The sequence below is a fragment of the Heliangelus exortis genome, chromosome 4 (assembly GCF_036169615.1).
Source record: "Heliangelus exortis chromosome 4, bHelExo1.hap1, whole genome shotgun sequence".
NCBI classification, from domain to species: domain Eukaryota; kingdom Metazoa; phylum Chordata; class Aves; order Apodiformes; family Trochilidae; genus Heliangelus; species Heliangelus exortis.
Window position 1 is genome coordinate 26,971,455 of NC_092425.1, and position 21,957 is coordinate 26,993,411.

At 43.1% G+C, this 21,957-nt stretch overlaps 1 protein-coding gene across 6 annotated transcripts in view; it reads left to right on the forward strand.

The window, feature by feature from the left end:
• LNX1 (ligand of numb-protein X 1) overlaps positions 1 to 21,957 on the forward strand; it is an 83,013-nt gene that overhangs the window by 9,103 nt on the left and 51,953 nt on the right. For 4 of the 6 annotated variants that reach the window (XM_071743528.1, XM_071743531.1, XM_071743532.1 and 1 more), the window contains exon 2: positions 5,341 to 5,821. In XM_071743528.1, the coding sequence (XP_071599629.1) occupies positions 5,436 to 5,821 (386 nt within the window). In that variant the 5' untranslated portion in view covers positions 5,341 to 5,435. Of the gene's footprint in view, positions 1 to 1,134; positions 1,212 to 5,340; positions 5,822 to 9,323; positions 9,743 to 21,957 lie in introns of those variants that run through there. The other 2 variants (XM_071743530.1, XM_071743533.1) reach the window with 2 other exon arrangements.

Genomic DNA, 21,957 nt, shown 5'->3' on the forward strand with positions numbered 1-21,957 from the left:
TTTTCTGTGAGCATTTGATCTGATAACTCATTATAAAATCCTGAATATTAAATAGGTGGGATGATTTTGAAACCTGGATTCTTGCAGGAGTTCTATGGACTGTGCTTACCTGTGATTATGGTCACAGCTAAACCTGGCATTACCTGAGGGGTCTGAGCTTTTGCTAAAGGGTGAAGGAGACCTCTGCTCCCTCCTGGCTGTGATCCACTCCCTGGTGCAGGTGAGCCACTAGGTGGGGACAATGCCCACATCTCCTGACCTGCCCACATCCAGCCACTGGCAACTGGGCTAAAGCCTTCTTAAAGATTTAGAAGTGCCACCTTTCCTGGCTTTTTGGCCATATAGGGCCTTGCTGAGCTCAATAAAAGGATGACCGTGACTCATTTGGAAGTTCGTTCTGTAGTACGTGACAGCCCATGCAGGTGCTGGGGAGGGATGGTAACGTGACTTTGTTGTCACAGTCCAGCTAAGAAGAGCACAACAGCTCTGTTGGCAGTACCTCTACCTCTTACCAGGTTCTGTAGCAGAGAAATAGGGCGTGAAAAAGCATCCCATTTTAACCAGCTGATGCAGGACTGGTTATGCACATGCTTAGCATGCAAAAAACCAGAACAGGAGCATTAATAAACTGTGTTACTTAAACACACAGAAAGGAAAGAAAAGAAAAAGAAAAAGAACTCCAAAACTTATTATTATTTAGTGATCCTACTGTGCTATTCAGAATCCATTTTCCCTTTGCCCGCTGTCCACCCTTTCCCTAGACTCTGAGGATTTCATGATCCCCAAGCCATGCTACTTCAGAGCTACTGGAGCTAAATTCCTTTACCTGTTTTACAGTTCATCTGTGTCCTTCCTTTTCCAGTGACATCTGTTCACTGGCTTGTCTTCCACCCTTTGGGATTCAAGCCAGTTGCTTAAGCCCTCCAGGCTCCATGTCACTGTTTCACTGGCCTTTCGGCATCTATTTATTCCTTTCTGTGCTAGCTGCTTCCTCAATACCTTTCATCACTTAGTTCTTTTTCTTTTAGCCTTGGCTGCTCACTTTGTGCTACCTGAAGTTTCTTCCATTTTGTGCCATGCTACTTCCAAGTGCAGCCTCCCCAGCTGCTGTGTTAATATTTGACAGTGCAGCAGGCTGGAGGCAGTGGGGCTTTGCCACTCTGCTCAGCAAAATCTTCTCTTGCTATGCTGCTGCCAGTCTAACTGTGATGGTAAGTCAGGATTTAAGCTTAAAGTTGCTTAATGCTTTACTGGGATGGGGCAACTACAGGTGTGGCTGTGCAAGGAGATGAAAGGGATTCTCTCTGCCTATGCTCTGTATTTAGTGCCGATGCTTTTGGTCTGTGATTGTTTTGTTAATTCTCTTAAATACTTCTGCTGGCTGCAGATTCCTAAGCAGCGAAGACCGTAAGATGCAAACTCATTCAAATCAGTGCAGTCTGCTGGGTAACTTTTTACACAAATATATTACTGTGATACTTGCTTTCACTGTGGATGCAGCCGTGGGAGGTAATTCTTGCCTTGATTTGACCATTGCCATTTCATCTTGTGGCTGAAAGCTTGACAATATGGATAACCAACATGACAGTGTTCTGCCTTCATCATTTGCACCATGTCCCTGTGCTTCAGACCTCTGTCCTGGAGCTCAGTTTACTGCAGTTTTACAATACTATGAAATTCTTACAAATCAGGATTTAATTCCATTTATCTAAGCCAAGCTGTGCTCAGCACTCTACAACTATTCTAAATCTGGGACACAAGCTGTTGAAAATTTCTTCCATAGCAGCAAAGTGGCAATGCTGGCACTGTCATCTTGGGCATAACACCACCAAACACTTCTAAAAGCTCCTCCTGCCAGGCATCCATGCAGCAATCACTTCCTGTAAATGCAGCTCTCACTGTGAGCCAGAATGAGACTCACAAGGTGACATCTTCACCCTCCTGACATTGCCAGTGGTGTTGACACAGACTGCAGATTGATGATGGATGTAGGATTCCTTCCCCATCCTTTCTCCTCTCCTCCTTCCCCAAGGATAGGCCTCAAAGAAAAGACTTTCAGCCAGGTAATAATTACCTTTTTTCACCTGGCTATGGTTTGCCATTTACCTGTACAGGGTTGCTTACTTTATTATTCACAGTTAATAGAAGCAGTAGAAATATACACTGGTATCAGCAGGTCAATTTTAAATCCCCCTTTCCCTCTCTTCTACGTTGTTCAGGAGAAACTGTTAGCAAAGCTTAACACCAAGGCTTTAAGCTTCCTAAAAAGACATGAAATTAATTGTGTAGCTTGTTATGGGAGCACATGAATGTCATAAATACAAATGTTTGCAAACAGTGTTTGCCTCTGACCAATTCTGTGAAATAACTCCATTGTATGTCCTCCATGCTAACTCCAATGGGTGAACATGGACCAATTAGCCAGAAGAGCCTGATAGATTGTTTTTCCTCCAAAATTTATGTTGTCTAGTCTATATTTTCTAAATAACAGAGGCCATAGGACTTCAATTAGGTCCTTCTGAAAATTCAGTGCCTGTTTCTAATTAACCTGGATATTTTTGTTTCCCCATGCTGTAGCACAGATTTGTAATTCATGTAAACATTGTAAAATTCAGGTACAGCTTCCTGTACCTGAACTTTATTTCACTAGCAATGCATTACTAGCATGTCAGGTTCATAAAGAGCATCTGTAATGTGGCCAGGACAGTCTGGCTTTGAATCCACTGGCGTTTCTCTCATCATTTTTCTCTCATCATCAGGCAGCTGAGAATGGCCTCAGGGCAGTGAAGCCTCTCTCTCCACTTTCATTGTGGGAATACTTGTAGTTGCTTTGGAGCTGTAGCACCATTTCCAGTTGGAACTAATTGACTCAGGACAGTTGATATGTTGTACATGTGGGAACGGAGGAGCAATACTTTCAGGGTTATGGTACAAGGGTGGGAGGAACCTTTCGAATGACCCCACTTTTATGGGCAACTCCTGCCTCAGAGCAGGGTTTCGGTCCAGCTTTCAGCAGGTTCACTGATGGGAACTATGCATTGGGTCTTCTGCCAGCAGGAAACAAGAATTTCTGTCCTTGGGAACATCCCTAAGATGACAAAATTTAGGGGTTGGCCATATTCTTGTGGTTGGTGCATAGGGAGAGCACCTGCACAGGTCCCCTTGTATGGACTGGTCCAAGAGGATGTGGTAGGAGAGCAGAGAAACAGGATGATCATGCCTGCTGCCATGGTGGCACTGATGCAAGGCATTTCAGAAACATAGGAAAGACCAAAGTTCACAATGCAATGCTATTTTTGTCATGCATTATTGATTTCTAATTCATTTCACGGTTATTTTTAAAGCCACAATCCTGCAAATTCCCAAACTGAGTATTTCCATTCTTGCAAGCATCCTGGCTGACACCAGATGGGCTCCCTCCATAAGTGAGGAACGTGGAGATCAGCTGAATTCTCTGCCTCTCACTTAGGTGAACACAGCTTTGAGTAGCTCAAACACCAGCTTGTGGTCACCCCACTTCACTGAGTAGCTGGCTAAGGCCTGCCAGTACCCAGCTGCAGAGCCCAAACATTCCCACCTCAGCCTCCTGATCATCTTTTGTCTTGTTTCATCTTCCTCTGTGTCACCTGAGTGTCACCAAATAACACTAGTTTTAATTCCTACATTAAGATAACAAGTAAAGACATTTTTTCTGCACTATAAAAAGATGTTCTTTTTTTCCCAAAGAGATGTTTGTAAAGCTCTGTTGACTATTTTTACAAAAGAAAACATTTGTTGCAGTAAAGAGTATTTTTTAAAATTGCAATAATTCAAACAAGCAATGATTTTAACTTAAACAAAGCTACTGCTAGTCGGGAGACACAGCTTATGCAGAATTCAGTCTTGCAATCAAAAAATATTATTGTACAGCCACTTAGCATAAATGCTACATAAGAATAGGATCTGGCAAAGCACTAAAGTGAATGTTTGACATTTAAGCATCTGGTTAGAGTTAGTGGGACTATCATTTTACCTTTATGTCAGAAAATCCCTGCCACATTAAAGTTTAATTTCTCAGGTTTAGAGACAATGAGCTTTGCATAAAAACAAGGTTTTGTTTATGGGAAAATGTGCTCTGTCATAGTCAGATAATTTTTCTTAATTCTTTCCCTCATTTGCCCTCAGATGTGTGTCTGACGCTGACACATTGTCTCAGCAAATTAAGTCAAGCTGGAAGCAAGGGTACAGTGTTATGGTAGAGCAGCAAATAAGATTTACATTTTTAAGCAAGAGTAGTAATTAGGCCATTGTGTATTTTATATCTTCATGTTTATTTTCAAAGTGATATATCAAAATAAACATAAATGTAATGAGACATAAGTGCTTCAAGAAACGGTCAGGGTTCATCAAGTAAAATCTACAAATTACTCTTTGGTTTTGCTGCCACCCCCAGAGTTTACATCTCTGAAATACCAGCAGGCAGGTGCTCTGGCCACAGCTAATTGAGTTTGTAGTTAGGGACATGCTGGGCTTCTGTAGCACAGATTATTAAGGGAATAGGCCTAATTTTGAGTGATGCAGTACTTGGCATTGTGTTGTGGACTTCAATGCATGAGGTATTTTGTGTTTTGGGAAGTAAAATGGCATCCCGAGCAGCACCATGGGGGGGTTAGAAGACAAGGCTTGAATCAAAGATGCCAGGGTGGCCTCAGACAAGACCGTAAAGATCTGAACTCTCCCCAGAGTACATTCTTGTTTTCTGTAATGCAAAAGATGGGGTCTTGTGTTCAATGGTTTTGAAAATCAGAGAGGTTAATTGCTGCTGTGGGAAGAGGATGGTCTAGAGGATCCCAAGCTAAAAATCCTCGTGATCCCAAGGGTTTCTTCCCTCTGACTGTGTGTGCAGAGTTTGTACACTGGTATGCTGCTAGGTGTTGTGTTGCAGCTCACTGGGCTGAGGGGGCAGCTTGGGCAGCAACCATTATTCCTGACTATATTTCTGCACACAGACCTGCAATGTTTGCCTATATATGATGCTGATTTTCCAGCAGAAGTAATGTGACCCCAGAATCAGCTGACTGGAACTGTAATTAAATGCTAATTCAAGGTTTTTCAGCCATTAAATGTCTGCAGTATTTCTTCTGATTTTGATAGCTTTCTTTACAATTTGTGTAAATTGAGCTAGATTTAAGAGAACAGTAAATTCTGTTTTTTCCCCTCCACTTCTTTGCTTCACCCTCTTGTCCCAAAGATGCAACCTTCCCCTAAAACTGGCTGGAATACGTAATACCCAGATACACGCTCTAAGTCTGGTAAGAGAAAACAATCCAGAAAATTACCCTGTGGCTTTCTTCCCCACAGATCAGATGGCACACAAGTCTTGCTGAGGCTCTCACGAGTAGAAAACAGGCCAGCTATCTCCGTCTGCCTTCTTTTGAATTGCACCAATTCTGATTATGAGCCAGAAAGGAGAAGAAATGGAGGACAGCTCCCCACCACTCTGTGCCACCTGTGGCCAAGCACATTTACCAGAAGAAAACCACTTGTACAGCTACACAGAAGAAGTAGATGATGATCTGATATGCCACATTTGCCTGCAACCTTTGCTTCAGCCATTAGACACACTCTGTGGTCACACCTTCTGCACAGCCTGCCTTACAAACTTCCTCGTGGAAAAAGACTTCTGCCCCATGGACCGCAAGCTTGTGATTCTCCAGACGTGCAGGAAGTCCAGCATACTGGTGAATAACCTTCTGGACAAGCTAATGGTTAGCTGCCCTTTCACAGAACACTGCTCAGAGGTCATGCAACGTGGGCACCTTGAACAGCATTTCCAAACCCAGTAAGTTTTTGTCGATAGATTTTAATCTTATTTTTATTTTTTTAAGGTAGAGGAAAAAATATCTTCAATTAATGCTGATTAAAATAGACAATTAATGTCGAGAAAGGTTTGTGGATTTCAGTCCCAATGAACACCCACAGTGTCATCAATGTAGAGCTGAATTTAGCCCATCTATATGACAGTATCTCACTCCTTTTACAGAATCAAATGCATTCAAGCTACTTCATGCTATCGTTAGCAGTTCTGGGTTATTACCTTGTGGTTAGCTTCATAATGGAATTGTGTATTTAGTCATCCAAAAAGATCTGTGAGTTTTGGGAAGCTGAGCTATCATAAATATTTTAGTAGTACATTAAGGGTTTTATAATTGCCCTTTCCTCAATCCTTTTTTTGAATCACAAATGACCTATATGAGAAGTAGAGCAGAAAATATTCTGATTTGGTATTGGTCTTTGGAGCTGACTGCTCCTTTCTTCCAGGTGAGCACTTACCCATGCTCTGCACCATGGGGCTCGCAGAGCCCCTGCTTCTCTGATGTGGTTTGGGAGGATCTCCCTGGCTGCTCTCCCTCTCCAAACTTACCTCTCCAGGTGGCCAAGATCCCTCTTTCCTTCCTGTTGGAGAGACCTCTCCTGGGAACAGTTTAGTTCCTCTGCAAAAAGAGAACTGGTGATGAATGATCTTCTGTTTTGCTGGGTAAAAGCACGTGCTGCTACTTTTGTTTTGCATCTTCTGCCTGTCGAAAGGAAGGCAGAAGAGTCAAGAGATATGTCCAGGGATGTAATTTCTGGTGGCAGACAAATCCTTCTACATAGCCTGGGTAACAGCACCTTGGATTTGAGGGGAGGTGAGGTCTAAGAGATGCCCTTTTTTGTGGCCTGTTTCTGTTGTCCACTCAAATTACTTCCCCTATGGTCTGCAGATGTGAATCATGCTCCTAGGTGTGCACACTGCCTGAGAAAGCCCTGGGCAACCAGCACAGGACTCCAGGCTGCTGTGGGCACATTGCTGCACAGATGTGGTAATGCTGAGGGTGGGAGCATCCCTGGTGAGCAGGCTGGTGAGCCAGAGCATGGAGATGTTCACACGGCAGCAGGCCTCTGGGTTTTGAAGCCTGTAACTGGAACTGGCTGTGCAGCCATTCAATCATGTCCCTGTTTGGACTGGAGATGACATTTCCTTAAGTACCTGGATTCTCACATGGAATTTATTCAACCTATTCACTGAAGTTACTGTGGTTTAACCAATAATACAAAAAAAAAAATTGGCTGTTTTGCATTACTAAAACTGAAAAAAACCCCAACAACCTCTAGCATTATACCCCTTGCAAAGAGCAAGAGCCCACTTTCCACATGCTCGTGTATTTGGGTGCCCCTGGCTCACTCAGTTCTGGGCCTGATGTGGGTGCTAGCATCTCAGTAGCATAGGAGCTGAGCCTCTCCAGTCCAGGCCAGAAGTGCTCTGCAAGGTTAGCTTTCTGCTAATATGGGGGAAGATTAGCAAAGTTACTTACAATTTGTTTTGCCTTTGGTCAGTATTTGTCTGTCAGGTTTCAAATACATGTTTCAATAGTGATGCAGGAAAAGGGACTGAGTCTGCTGTGAGCTGCTGACACTGAGATGATTTCTCTACAGCTTCCAACCACAAAATCTGGAACTGCTAGTGCAGATACTCTTTCCTTTTGCTGTACATATAGCAGACTTTAATGTACTTTAGATCCTCCTTTTTGTCTTCATTTTTTTTGAAATGATGGAGCTGTGCTCCCTCTCCTTCCAATAAACAAATAAATTGGAATTGTGTTTTTTACACAGAAGGCACCAAAAAAAGTAGCACAATTCCTGTATCCTACTGCTGACCCTCCTACATGGACACCCCAGTGTCTCTGTTTCTTCTCTTTGAGGTGAGGGAAGTATTTCACTTATGTATATGCCTTGCAGAATTGCAGTGTTGTAAACCATGATTTAATCCTGTAAAAGCCTGGTAAATTCTGTTCCAGTGCTTATTACTGAATGCCCACAGCCTGGATTTTCCCCTCAGGGTCCCCCTTTCAGATCATGTGCCTTTGGTTCACTTGGCCTGAGCCCAACCAGAGTTAGGAGGAATTGGTACAGTAACATGTTCCCACAGTTTGTTTTTGTCCCTCCTCCCCTGTGCCAGGCTCTCACCACCAAGTCCTGGTTTGAAAAATCCAGAGAGGAGGGAACCAGAGAGGTAGAGCCATGAACTCCCTATCAAACTCTAAAGCCTCTGAGGTATCTAAGGTAGTGAGTGCAACAGGAGGCTGTGCTACATAGGCTGGGTGCTTGCCTCTTTGCCACTCAGGAGATTGATTTTCCTTCCTCAGTGTAGAAAGCTGATCTGAATTAAGGTGGAAGAGCAGAGGCAGGGGAAAAGGAAATTATGGGGAACTTTCACTGCTGGAGGGGGACAACTTTCCAGGGGGTGGGTAGGGTGGCCTCACTGGCTTTCCTACCCAAGGAAAGAATTAGGAGGCAACTTTCTGACTGACCCCTAAAGGGCAACTTCTGCAACCTTGGGCTTGTGGAGACTGTGCAGTACCTTTTTATTATTTTTTTTTCCAAGCACAGCATTAATTATCACCACAGGTATGCCTCTACCTAATTTCATTCTCAGAAATGCAGAAACCCCGCTTGCCATCCCACCTCTGACTCATGGCAAGGCAGGAGAGGAGAAGGGCATTGAGCTTTTCAGGCACCAGCTCCTGCATGCCCAAGCACAGACTGAGCACGCTGAGCTGATGCTGTTCTCCCTAACTCTGGTGAATCAATAGAGGAGAGAGAAAGCATGGGACTTTGCTAATAATAATAATAAAAAAAAAAGATCATAAACAATCCAATGCCTGCAGTGGGAACAGTGAACGTGATCTGTGTTCTCAGTGAATACATTAAAGTAGACTCTGCTAGAGTCACCAGGGCAGGCAGCAGTACTTGCATTTCTTGCATGATTCAAGCTCAGACCAATCCTGGTTCTCAGAGAGAAAATGAAAGCTTGCCCTGATCAAAGATGAGGTCGTTGATGAGGACAAGGTGAGTTTGGTGTTTTATGCTTTGTAATTGATAAGAGAACTTTTTTTGTTGTTGTTTCATTTAAAGGCTGGTTACCATGGAGTAATCCATTATAAGCATGCTTATTTAAAATGTTTGCTCTTGCATCCTTCCAAAAAAAAATTACCAACCCTGAGAAGAGACATGTCCTTGGATTATTATATGATTTATGTTTGCACAAAAACATCTGACTGGATTTGAGACATTCAGACTGAGATGCAAACAGCTAGCAGTTGGCTGCGATCTTTTGTGGTGTTTTACTTTAAAAAGGTGTGGTCTTCCAATATCGCCTGTTTCAAAACTCCACGGGGGACATTTTTTTCCCCCCTTGTCAGACAGCAACACCCTTCCGTGATGCAGTCTAGCTCGTAACCCATCTGCTTGTGGGCAGTGATGTAAATGTACCAGCTGCCTCTGAAGAACCACTCTGAATCCTGCAGGAGGCAGGTCTCTTCCCTGAGCATCGCTCTCCTCTGCAGCATAAGTCACTGTCTCGCCAACCACGCTGTGCTGTCCCTAAACCCTCACATCTACCCATCTGAGAATCAGATCAAATAATCCTCTTATAGGTCAATGATTTTTGCAGTGTAGCTTCGTTTAAGGGATTTAAGCTTGATTCATAATGTGCTACCATTGCGTTGAAATGGAAAGGCTCGCTTAGAAGGGGCTTGGCTGGCACAAAAGCTTCACGTTGTGTGTCCCACCAGCACGGAGAAAGAGTGGGAAGGAGGAAACCTAGCAGCAGTGCCAGCCCTGCACTGAAAATGAAGGCTCTCCTGTTACTGGTCCTACCTTGGCTAAGTCCTGCAAACTACATAGACAATGTGGGCAACCTGCACTTCTTGTACTCTGAGCTGTGAGTACGCACAGTCGCGCCGGCGTCGTGCTCTCTGTTTGTCTGTCTGTCTCACCCAAGTGGTGGGAAGGGGCTTCCACGAGGGTTTTGGGGGGTTTGTCTGTCTGCCTGTGTGTCGGTGAGTTTGTATGTGCAAAGAAAATCCTGCAACACCTTGCCAACAGCTTCAAACCGTGCTGCAAGCTAGCTGCTTCCCATCCAGAGGGCTAATAATAGCAGTGTGTCCCCATTGCGTTCTGCTTTGGAAGCAGCTGAGACACACTGAGTGAGGCTGCTTTTTTCCTTATCAACTTGCTTTTCTGTGCTGGTGTTTTTGGTGGTTGATAGGTTTGTTTGTTCTTGTTGTTTTTCCATTTCCAAATCTGTGTCTTGTCTCTACTTCCCATGAATAGCTTTGTAGGGGAGATGGGCACAGAGGAGGGCATCAGGGTAGCCACCCCCATAGAGCGCTCTCTGTGTGTACATGCACAGTGTTCTGTGGGTAAAGCTGCATGCCTGTAGCAATATGCTGAGAAGCCTTTCACCAGAAATAATTCACTTGAGACAGGAAAGAAATTTCCCATATTTGTGTTTTTGCCCGCAGCAGAATGTTATTTTCTCTAAATGCAAACTTAGATGTAGTAATCCACGCATATATCTTTGTCCTAAAAAAGACAACAAACAACCGCTAACAACCCCATAGCTGATCTCTCCAACCCATAAAATAAATATTCTATCATCTCTAAATAAAACTAATTTAATTTGTTCTTGAATGTTATTGGCCTAATTCATATGGCTTTTATAATTAGAAATAGATATTTGTTCCAGTATGTTTTAATTAATTATATTCTGTTTGTGTTTTAATATGTGATATACTACAAGATGTTCCTGGAGATAATGAATGAAATGGCTAATTCTGCTCAAAAATGAAAAATGACTGCATTGTGCCTACAGTAGGCATGTTTTAGTAACAGTTGTAATTAGTACCAATGAGACAAATTTCCAAATTATTTTGTCTCTACTGTCAGACAAAAATAGCAGTGTTTTGCAGAAAAACAAAGTTCCCTTTTGAGATCCTTTTGTGATATGCATGGCAGCTATTAATAATTTAGTCACATTGCCTACAACCACTCAGGATTCCTGTATGCCATAGGTGTTTTTAAAACAACTAACAAATCTGGCACTGAGGGTTGCAGCTATGCCCTCATTTTAATTTACTGGCATTTTATTTAAACACATTAATTAAATTTAAAAAAATTAAAAAAAAAAAAAGAAGCAGCTAAACCAAGCAGGCTACAGGAGCAATGAAGCTCAAAACAGAGCAGATGAACACTTATAATGGAAACAATGGCATCTGGAACATCTAGTTTCCACGAAAACAAACTGATGAGATTAATCAGAGCACAGGCACAGATGCAGCCTACTTGCATTTCTTGGGTAATTCGGGTTCACTGATTCTCCCAGGGCAAAGAGCTACGATGAGCAGTAGCGATTCATCTCTTATTTATTTACCCTTCTAACCCACAGAGATGTTGCTGTGACTGATGTCAGCAGTCGCTCCTGAGTGGGTGTGGGTTGGGGCTTGGACGTGCATCTTTAGTTGTCAGCAATGGGAGGTGAACGTCCCCTCCCCGGTGCCCAGCTCTGGATGTTACCTGGTGCTGGGAGCCAGTGCTCAGGACCTCACACACTGCTCCATCTCTGGCTGGGGCAGTGGGAAGCAGGATTTGCTGTGGCTGACATAATCCAAATGAACGCCAGGCAGTTTGAGCTCATTTCAGGATTTCTGTTCCACATATATTCAGTGCCTCTGGATGCTGCTGGATGCTGAACAAGGCACTGATGTATTAAGCTGTGGGGTGGATTCAAGGTTCTTTCTAATAGTTGAAAGAGAATAGCAGTAGTTGAAAAAGAAAGGTGCTATTTTCATTTCTGTTTAATCAGTTTATACGTGTTGCAACCTACAGGTTGCTATTGTGGTTGCTCAGGTATTTTATGTGGGATGTTTTTCATGTGAAGTTTTATGTGTGGGACACCTGGGTGTCCAGGACAGCCTTGCACTTGGGAGCAGAGGTTTACCAAACCAGCCCTTTTGTGCCCCAAAGCCCACAGAAGTAGCTTCATAAATCCATTCCTGAAAAGACACTGCCACTGCCATGTATAGCGTACCTGAAAGCTTGCTCCATGGCTTGAGACTAGATCATAGTAAGGGGAAAATTTCTTTTCTCATTATCACACTATCTTTGGTTGCTGGCCAGTACAAATACTGGCCTCAGTCTGGACTTATTATTTTGTTGGCTGGCAAACACCAGAGATGCCAGCCGAGAAGGAGGATGGGGATGGGGAAGTGTGAGTGACAAAGGAAAAGCTAGAAGAGCACTGGGGATGTAGTTACCATCACTGCTGCAGGCACAAGAGAAAGCACAAGAGTGCTGGGATTCACACTGTCCTCCTGCTCATACAGCCCATCTCTTCCCTCCTACCCCATTCAAACAAAATTAGGTTATTTGTGTTGCCCTAAAGGGGTTTGCTTTAATTTTAGGGCATTTTTTCTCAGAAGTGTGGAACATGGGACTTGGGGAATAGAGATTATAGTATAGCCCAAAGCCCATCTGGGGATGCAGGCTCTGGAATATGTCTGAGAAATTAAGAGGATACCTTAGGAGACTGGAAGAGAAGAAATGAAGTTGAAGAAAGTCTGTGTCAGACCTTTACACTTCAGCTGGGAGCCACCTGGGTAGGAAGGAGAGGTGTGTGGATGTGTTGCAGTGGCATTTGATGGGACAGTTGTTAGCATGCTGCTATTTTTAGTTTTCCATTAGAGGACTGATAATTATAGGTATTCTCAGCAAGCAAGTATCTATCTCTTGATGCACTCTGTTGCCTGCACTAAAACCACTTCCTTGGCCACTGTCTGTTGTTCCTCCCTTGCCTTCAGCAAAGATCTCAGCACAGATGCTCTTCTTGTCCTTCCTCTTAGCCAGCTCCTGAGGGGCAGCCAGTTGTAAACTGGTGTGTTCACTCCTGAGGGGAAGCACATGGAAACACCTGGCAGAAGGACAAGAGGAATCTGTGAGCCTCTGGGAGAGAGTGGGGTGTAGCCATCCCATCCCAGTGGCTCTCAGTGTCGTAAGAGTCTGCATAGGTCTGGAGAAGTCCCCAGTGCAGGGTCTATGCTTTCTCTTTTATACCCCAGTAAAGCTTCTTCAAAAGGCACCTGCTCTCTCTCTTTCTCATCTAAAATGTCTTCAGAAAGGAAATACTTGCCCAAGCATTCTCTTGAGTCAGTGCATGTTATTCCCCCTGGCTAAAAACAAATAGTGTGGTTGGAGAGGCAGCCCTTGGCCACTGCAGAAAGTTCTCTTGGGGGTGAAGTGCCTGATGGCACTGCTCATACTGAGGGACACCAGTCGCCATCCCCAACCCTGTCACTTCAAAGCAGGACCTGTACAGTGGAGTATTTCTCCATAGAAGGATTTTCTGCACGTGGGGCTTAACAAGCCACTTAGAAATAAAATTGTGAGGGGAAGGAGAATGCAAGACTCAGCAGTGTATGGCCTCACCTTTTCCCTCTGAGGACCTCAGTCACGTGGAAAGTGTGTGGAGGTTTCCAACCTAATCCCCCTGCAGCACGTGGCTGTGCTGACCCAGCCAGTGCCCAGGAGGCTGCCAGGCACAGCCTGTGCTCAGCGCTCAGTGCTGGGGAGCCCCTGGCTCCAAGGGTTAAACACCTCCTGGCCTCATTGGTGCTGGTAATACAATAGTTAGATCCACCCCAATAATTTAAATCAAGCCGTGTTTTAAGGAAAAAACTACTGTTTATTAGAAGGAAATGCACAACCTGCTCATGCATGTGAAAGATTATTTCATTTCTTCTTATCCCTCTTGGGTTTCATGTGAAACAGTCAAAGGGATCTCGCTAAATTAACTGGATCAAGTTTCTATATTTAACTTCTATATGATAACTACTCTCTTAAATTTCAAAACAGCATGTTGGGAATAGCCAGTAAAATATTGTTTCTCTGTTCATTCAGTTTACAAAGAAGAGAAGCAAGCACCAGCTGTGTCCCAGTGTCCTTGGGCACATCTTTTTTTTTTTTTTTTATAGTAAGCACAATTTAGGTCAAGATATTAGATGTGTCCTCCCAGCCCCCTACCAGCACTGAGCTTAACTGGTGGCCAACTTACTGAATTTCTGTTCAACTCATTGGGGAAACTTTAGTCTGTCTTAAGGTCTGTATTTGTGAAATTAGCACAGTTTGTGAGAATTTCTGTTCTAAAAGCAAAAGGTCATCTTCTTACTCTCATCTTTGTATTTTATGTATCTTAGAATTGCAGAGTAATGCTTGAAATTTTAGTACAAATATGGCCTGAAAGCCACCAAGCAGACGCCTGTGTAGGTGAACTGCAAATACACTGTGTTATTCTTAAAAGTACAGGAAGAGTTGTAGTCTAAACTCATGGTGCTGATGTGACCCACATGAATTTCCTGAATCCATTAGATGTTGTTATTCAGGAGTGTTTGATACAGACTGCTGCTGGCACAGGAGGTGCAGCAGAAGGCAGTTGTTTCTACTGACTGTGACCATTCTGGATCTGGTCACGTTTTGGCCGAGGACTCATTTGGACTCTGCCAAATAGGTGGTGTTTTCCCTTTAGCAGCACATGGTGGGGGGGAGCGCCTCTCCCCTGCCTTCTGCCACCTCTCCCTTTCCCCACTTGCACATCCCACCTAGTTCCATAACCCAGGCTTAAGAGTGCTGCATTTTCATGGCATGAGTAAGTGTTACTGGTGAGCATCATTTTCCCCAGCACTGTGATTCTAGGTGCAGAAATAGATTTGTCTGGTACTGCTCCAGAAACTAAAAAACCTTTGAGAGCTTTAAGAATTTGTTGATTCTGCCTGGGAGTGTTGTGTGTAATGAAAGTCGGTATTTCAGCTACACTTTGAGGAAGATCCTGGCTTATTCCTTCTGTGCGTGCACGAAACTCTCCTTCACTCTACTCACAGCTACCTACACACACTTGAGATCAGAATTAGGCTGTTTCCTCTCCTGGCATGTTTTGTCGTTGCTGGAGCCTTCTCACACCTTTGGAAAAGGCTGGTGCTGGCCAGTGTCAGTCTTGACAAATACAATTTGTTGCCAAGAGTGAAACTTGAGCCAGCCATAAGAAGTGAAACCCAGCCAAGCTGGAAGGTAATGCAATAATTATGGTTAGTAGAAAGATTTCTTTTCATGAATGAGTTATATCTCAGTTACGTTTGCTTTTTGTGTAGGGTGCTCATCAGAAGTTTTCTTCCATGCCTTGCCCGTGTAACAGGAGCATGGAGGGGGCAACCCTTAGCCCTATCAGAGGTTGATTCAGGGTTTGGAACAGAGAGAGAGAGAAGCACCAGGGGAACCCTGGGGGGCCAGTGGGGCAGGAGGAAGGTTTGTGGTGCTGGGAGTTGCTGTAGGTTGGTGGTTACTCACAAGCAACAGACTCCCATTACTTGTCTGCCATGAAGCCACGCAGGCTGTGTGCTGCAAATCTGGCCGACCTCTGCATCTCTCTGACAATTAACCTAGTTTAGCACTGGCACTGGCAGCATGACAAGGATATTTTTCCTTCAGCTATTTCTCTGACAAATCTGGCAGGACTGGGCTGTCCTGTAACACGAGGATAAACACTTCTCTTGTAGAGCTCTTAATGCTTGTCATAGCTTAAATCCTGCTCCAAATACTGGTTCAGCTGCAGTGCATCTCCTTTCACTGTAGGGATGCAGAGTAGTAGGTCTGAGGACCTTCTTGGGTTTTTTTAAGACTCCTGACCTTTTGGGGAAATATGCTTTCAAGATTCTTTAACTACTGAGCAGCCAACTATGTTCCATGACCTTCTCCATAAACAGAGCTATCATTCAGGAATTAGAACAGATTTTCTGCATCTCGGCATGTGACTTGTGTCCAGACTGCTCCCTGCTCCCTTCACCTCCAAACCATGTTGTGACTGGGTGCACAAGGATGTCAACAGCACAGGGCACAAAAGCACAGGTTTTATAGGAAAACCACTGATAATCTTGGACTAATAGCATAAGATGGATGACAGTATAGGTGTGGTTTCTTGGGACCTTCTGTTTCAAAAGGAGGGTCCAGGCTGGTCCATCTGTGAACTGGTACCTGAGTGGAGTCATATGGCATGGCTAAAACCCCACAGCCACAGAAGGATTCCTGGCTTGAAGATGAACTCCATTTCGGGATTGACAATATGAACTTTTTTAAAAAAACGTCTTAGGAAGCTGAATTCACCCCTAGGCCCCAGCAGAGTTGCAGCTGGTGAACACTGAATTTAGCTAGTGTATACTTGGGCTTTCTCTAGAACGTGTGTTTTCTATTCATATAATTTATTAATTGACAGCAGATTCTGAATACAGATTGAAGCAAGTTCAGGAGAAACTTAGTGAAATGGCTGGATATTGCTACAGATGCTGTACAACTTTTGCACAAAAAAAAATAACCTGTGAAGTATTCATCCTTCTACATATTCATAGAATCCTAGAATGGTTTCGGGTTGGAAGGGACCTTAAAGATTATCTAGTTCAAAGCTCTCTGCCATGGGCAGGGACAATTCCACTAGGCCAGGCTGCTTGAAGCCCCAGGCAGTCTGTTCTAGAACACTTCCAGGGATGGGCCATCCAAAACATCCCTAGGCATTCTGTACCAGTGTTTCACCCTCACATTAAAGAATTTCTTCCTAATATCTACTCTAAATCTACCCTCTTTCATCTTGAAACTGTTCCCTCATACTATCACTACATGCCCATGTAAAAAGTCCCTCCCCAGCTTTCCTGTACACTCCCTTCAATTACTGAAAGGCCTCTAGATGGCTGTCCCAGAGCCTTTTCTTCTCCAGGCTGAACAGCTCTGACTTTCTCCCTCTGTCTTCATAGTCAGGGTGCTCCAACCATCTGATCATCTTCATGGCCCTCCTCTAGACTCACTCCAAAAGCTTCATGTTCTTTTTATGTTGGGGGGTAAAGAGATGGACACAGAACTCTGGGGAGGATGTCACAAGAGTGGAGCAGAGGGAGAGAATCACCTCTCTTGACCTGCTGGCCATGCTTCTTTTAATGCATCCCAGGATACTGTTGGCTTTCTGGGCTGCCAGGGGACACTGCAGGCTCATGTTGAGCTTCTTAGCAACCAACAGTCCTAAGTCCTTTTCTTCAGGGCTGTTCTCAATCCATTCTCTGTCTAGCCAATATTTGTGCTTGTGATTGCCCTGACCCATGTGCAGGACCTTGCACTTGGCCTTATTGAACTTCATGCTGTTTGCATGGGCCCGACTCTCTTAGCCCGTATTATACAACACATCCTTCTTAAAGCAAAGAGACTGGCTAACAGTGAGTAAGTTAAACCATATTTCTCTGATTTTTGTGTCTCCTTCTTGTTGAATTTCTGTTGACAACACCGTCAACCTTTATCAATAAAGTCTTGTGCAGGCAGACAGATTCGCAATGACCACACATAGACAGCATCTGATCTGTCATTCATTCTCTCTTCTTTTTATGAAGACACTGAACTGAGTATAATGGATACCTAGGAGAGGAGGAAATAATCACTATTGACTCTTCTGTCCTTGTGGAGTTGTCTTGCTCCATAACACTGCTGTGACACATTGCATTAAGTTAGGTTAAGGCAAGATATTTGCAGTTACTGGAGCTATGCTAATTTTCTATCTGCCCTTCTACTAACCCACAGCATATTATTTGCCCAGATAATGAAAAATAAATTAATAAAATGTCTTTAGTAGTATAAATTTCAACTGCAAAATTTGATAATCCGTGTATCACTTTGAGATTTATTTCTCCCTCCTTGACTGTCTTGAAATTATGTTGGCAGGATACAAGTACTTTAGGTCAGCAAGTCATTTCATTCATGCATGTTGTGAAACTTACACCTCGCTATATATCAGGTACTGCAGTCCCATAATTCGCTAGACGGTGTGTAATATTCTTAATATAGAATATAAATAATTTAGTAACATCTTAAATAGAGGATGAGAGGAAGCTAACATGCTCTAAGGATTGTATTTTCCTCTCTCCTCTGCAGAACTTAGTGAACTGATAAGATTAGTAGACTGATGGTCTTGTTACGTTTTGTGTGCTATTAAGAACAGACAGTATAATTTTTGCAAACATGATTCAGGTATTTTCTTATCTCCTCCCATATGTAATAAGCATTATTGTTATATGTTATTTTTAACTTTCAGTTAGAGCTGGTGATGTCCTCATGTTTTTAAATTTCCTTCCCATGTAAAATGAGTAGGGGAATGGTTTCATAGGAGCATCTGCAGAGGCCACTTCACTTGTGGATTTTATAACACAAAAATATGAAAGAACAAAAAATGACCCCTGTGGAGCTGGATTTTGCAGAGAGGAGATGGACATGATTAACCAAACCTGCCCTGTGACACACAGGAGACCCCTGGAAGCAGAGTATGCTTTGCTGCTGCTACTATATGAGGATGTGTAGGCTAATATGGATGTGCAAGGCTGTTTTTCTTGATATGTCTGAGCATCTCCTGCCAAGAGGCTAAATTACAGTCAGAAACAAGCCCCCTCTATGAGGAGCACATGTTGCAAAAAGAGCCCTTTGCCGAACAGGTTTTGCAGTGGGAGCAGGAATCCCAGAAGGTGATTGTGACTTGCCCTTGTCAGCTCTCAAAGGAGCCTCATCCCTGGTTCTAGTATAAACATTTGGCACTTCTCTCCTTCAAGCATTACTACCTGGTTTTTCATTACAGCAGGAAGAGGGCACTGCTGAAGAAAGGATGAACACAATTGTTTTCCAAATGCAGTGTGTATATGCTCGTGGTTCTTTTTTGTTCTTGGCACTGCTGCAGTTATGGGGCTCTGTTTTGGGGATGAGTATAGTTGAAAGTGCCATTTGCTGTTCCTCTGCCCCGGTCCAGACTTTAATGGAAATACTGATACTTGTAATATTAGTAAATCATCAATCAGTATAAAAATGCCAAGAAGATAATGCTATGAGTACTTTATGGTAGCTACTGCAGTCCATGTCATCCTCATGCCCCCTTGCTGTGACCTTGACCCTGGCACAGGACTGGCAGAGTTCTGCACATCCTGCACTACTTCCAGTTTTGGGAACACGCTGTGTTCTCTGCATCTGCCTTCTACCTACTCTGTGCTGTCGTAGGTCAAGGGTATGGCCATGCAAATGTACTTTCCTTGGTGGTGTGTCTGTAAATTTCCTCCATTTTTAAATTGCATTTAAATTTTGCATACTGTGTTGAGTTTTAGTGGACAGAGTGTGCGTAGTTTCTAGCAAGGATTCTGCTCCCAGTTTCTTCCCTCAGAGGAGATTAAATTCTGGTACATTTTTGGTTTATCCTTCCAAGGCATGAGTGTAATGAAGTCGGACAGTAATGGTTGCTGCATTTCAGTTCTTTCCTGCTCTTTTCCCAGTGGTCTAAGCATCTGCAGGTTTGAAGACACTTACAGTTGCGGTCTTTATGTTCAAAATATATCAGAAGAGAATGGACTAAAACAGGACAGAACATTTAATAATAAGATATTGAATGTACATATAAGCTTGCGCTTAATATGTTGAGTTGATGAAGAAAATAAATGCAAAGTCCCACAGATCAGCCTTTTTTTAATCTGTTTGAATAATAGTAACATGACGCGAGTGAACAAAAGACATTTATAAAAAGAAGCTGAGACCAAGAAACCCTCTTCTAGAGCTGATGAATTGTAATTCATACCAGGCGCTTCCAAATTGCATTTGCTCTTGTTTCACCTACCTCACAACACAATCTGCTTGTCTTCCTTTTTCCCTTCCCTTCCCATCTTCAGCAGATGCTTAGTTACATCCCTCATATTTTTGCTATATCAGTATTTCAGAGAGGTTAACAGTCTCTTTCTTAGAGAGAAAATGCATTTCACAGGTTTGTGCTGGTTTCCTTGTTTTTTGTTAAGTTCTGATAATCGTTGCTCAGATCTTCCTGTGCTTCATGTCTCCTCAGCTTTTCAAATCCCCAGCAAATAGTGGCTGACAACCAAAGCAAAAAATACCATAGTGAATTTGTGCCCTGTGGTGCTTTACAACACCAAGAAAACTCACAGCTGACAGCATGAAGGTTTCTTCATCTGTGATGAGAGAGCTCAGTTTGCTTGCTCATTGGGTAAAAATAACAGTTTGCTTTTAAAGAGGTGCTTATCTTTTTGCAGCGTTACATAAACTCTCCTGACGCTACCTGCCAAGTGTGAATTTGCTGTTCCTGCTCTATGTATGTTTTGAGAGAAGCTGTGGCTTTGAAATTCTTTAAATAGTAATCTTTCTGTTGGTTCCCTTGACGTGACTTGTAATGCTCAGTCAGTCTCTGTCAACTTCTGTTTTCTTTACACCTCTGCTCTCACCTCTCCCACACTTCTGCTCCCCTCAGTACAGAAGTACCCAGGGAAGCGTGGCCTCAAACATCGCACAGCACGACAGCACCATGTTTCTCCTGTCTGCTGGAGGAGAATGGAACTGGTTTCAAAATACAGGCTGTTCTTGGACACAGACTCCATTGTAACCACTACAGTAAATTCACTGTGTCAAGATCAAATAAGGACTGAGCATGCAGAATGGAGATCACCCATCCATAATTTCGAAGTCACTTGAAGCTGTTAAGTTCAGTCAGTCCATGAAGACACACTTCTGCCAGGGCTGCACAAGCCCTGTCTTCCTTCTTGTAGTGATGGTGAGACCCTGTCTGCTTTCTTCTCTTGTCTCCAAGCACCTCTCTGGTCTGTGAAACAGTCTGTGAAAGGACTATTTCCTTGAGTGTCGTCTTGTTCCAGGAGAGTAAGGAGGAAAGGGAAAGAGTGCAAATAGTTGACTTGGATCCTTGTGTTTAACTCCAATGGTACTGAGCACACCAAGCCTTGCACTACTGCAGCACTGCAAAAATCTGAGCTGGTTATGCTTCTTATTTTACATTTATGGATTAATGTATGAGTAAACTGATAATTTAAGCTCAGAGCTTAACTTGAGCAAAACATGAAAATGCTGAAAGCTAAAAACAGAGAAAACTTTATGGATTGACCAGGTTTGGCGAGATTCCCTTTATATTCACTTCAGCAGCCTTGGTGAGCTCTAAACATTTATCTGTTAGACTAAACATAGGTTAAGCCAGGCCATGAAATAGCTCAGCTGTAGGACTGACAGCTACTCAGAATTTTATCAATGGATCCTCTGCCTACTTAAGTTATTACCTGGAGTGAAGTACTCAAAAGAGCAAACTCTCCCACAAAACCCACTGCAAACAGTGAAAATAAAATTAGCCAACAAAATTAGGGTTGTAAGTTCTCCTCCTATATTGTTCAATTCCTCTTACCTTGTTGATTTGCTTTGTTCAAGGACCTTGTCTCTAGCTGTTACTCAGTCTGACATTTCAGTACTCAGGAAGCTATGGAAGATGGAAGCAATAAGGAAAAGAATAATATCAACATGCTCATTTTTTTCCTCACTTGGATTAGTTCTATACAAATATTTTCCCTTGGCTTCAACAAATTACTCTCTTGAATTTTGTTGGAATGAATTGGGAACAAATTGAGGTTTTGTGTACATGGGGAAACTTCTATTTTTTACACCTAGATAGCACAGAGATAGAATAGTAGAGATAAAAAAAATATTTTGGGGGAAAGGAGTGTCTAACCACATTGATTTGCACAAGAGTTTTTAGCAGAAACAGCAGTTTTAAAAAACAAAACATCCCTTGAGGGTATGTGGGTGAATGAGTTGAAGCAATACAAATAAAATGTCATGGAGTCCAGCTTCTGCAACCTTCTGTGACAACACCCACCCCCCCTCCAAAAGAATCATGCCTCTCTGTGAGAGCCTTGTGAAACCTCAGACTCCACTTCTCTCCCTTGTGACAGTGGTAGCTGTGTGACAACAGATCTTTGAAAACTGTGACTTCTGGGGTTTTTTGTTGAAATTTATCTCCTTGCATTGACAGGCACAAGCTCTATGACTTACACTGACCAGAAAGTCTCTTTTTGGCAGGATGTTTTCAGAAGAGTAGTGATAAAGCAAAACCTGGTGATAAAAATCTCACTAAATGGTGAAATCTACATTTAAAGGGCAAGGGTGTGGAAAGGTCCCCATCTGTCTGCAGCCTTGAGGCTAGTGCTTGTAAAGGTCATCCCCATCACCACAGAAGGCCCCAAGGACTCTACAGGATGAATA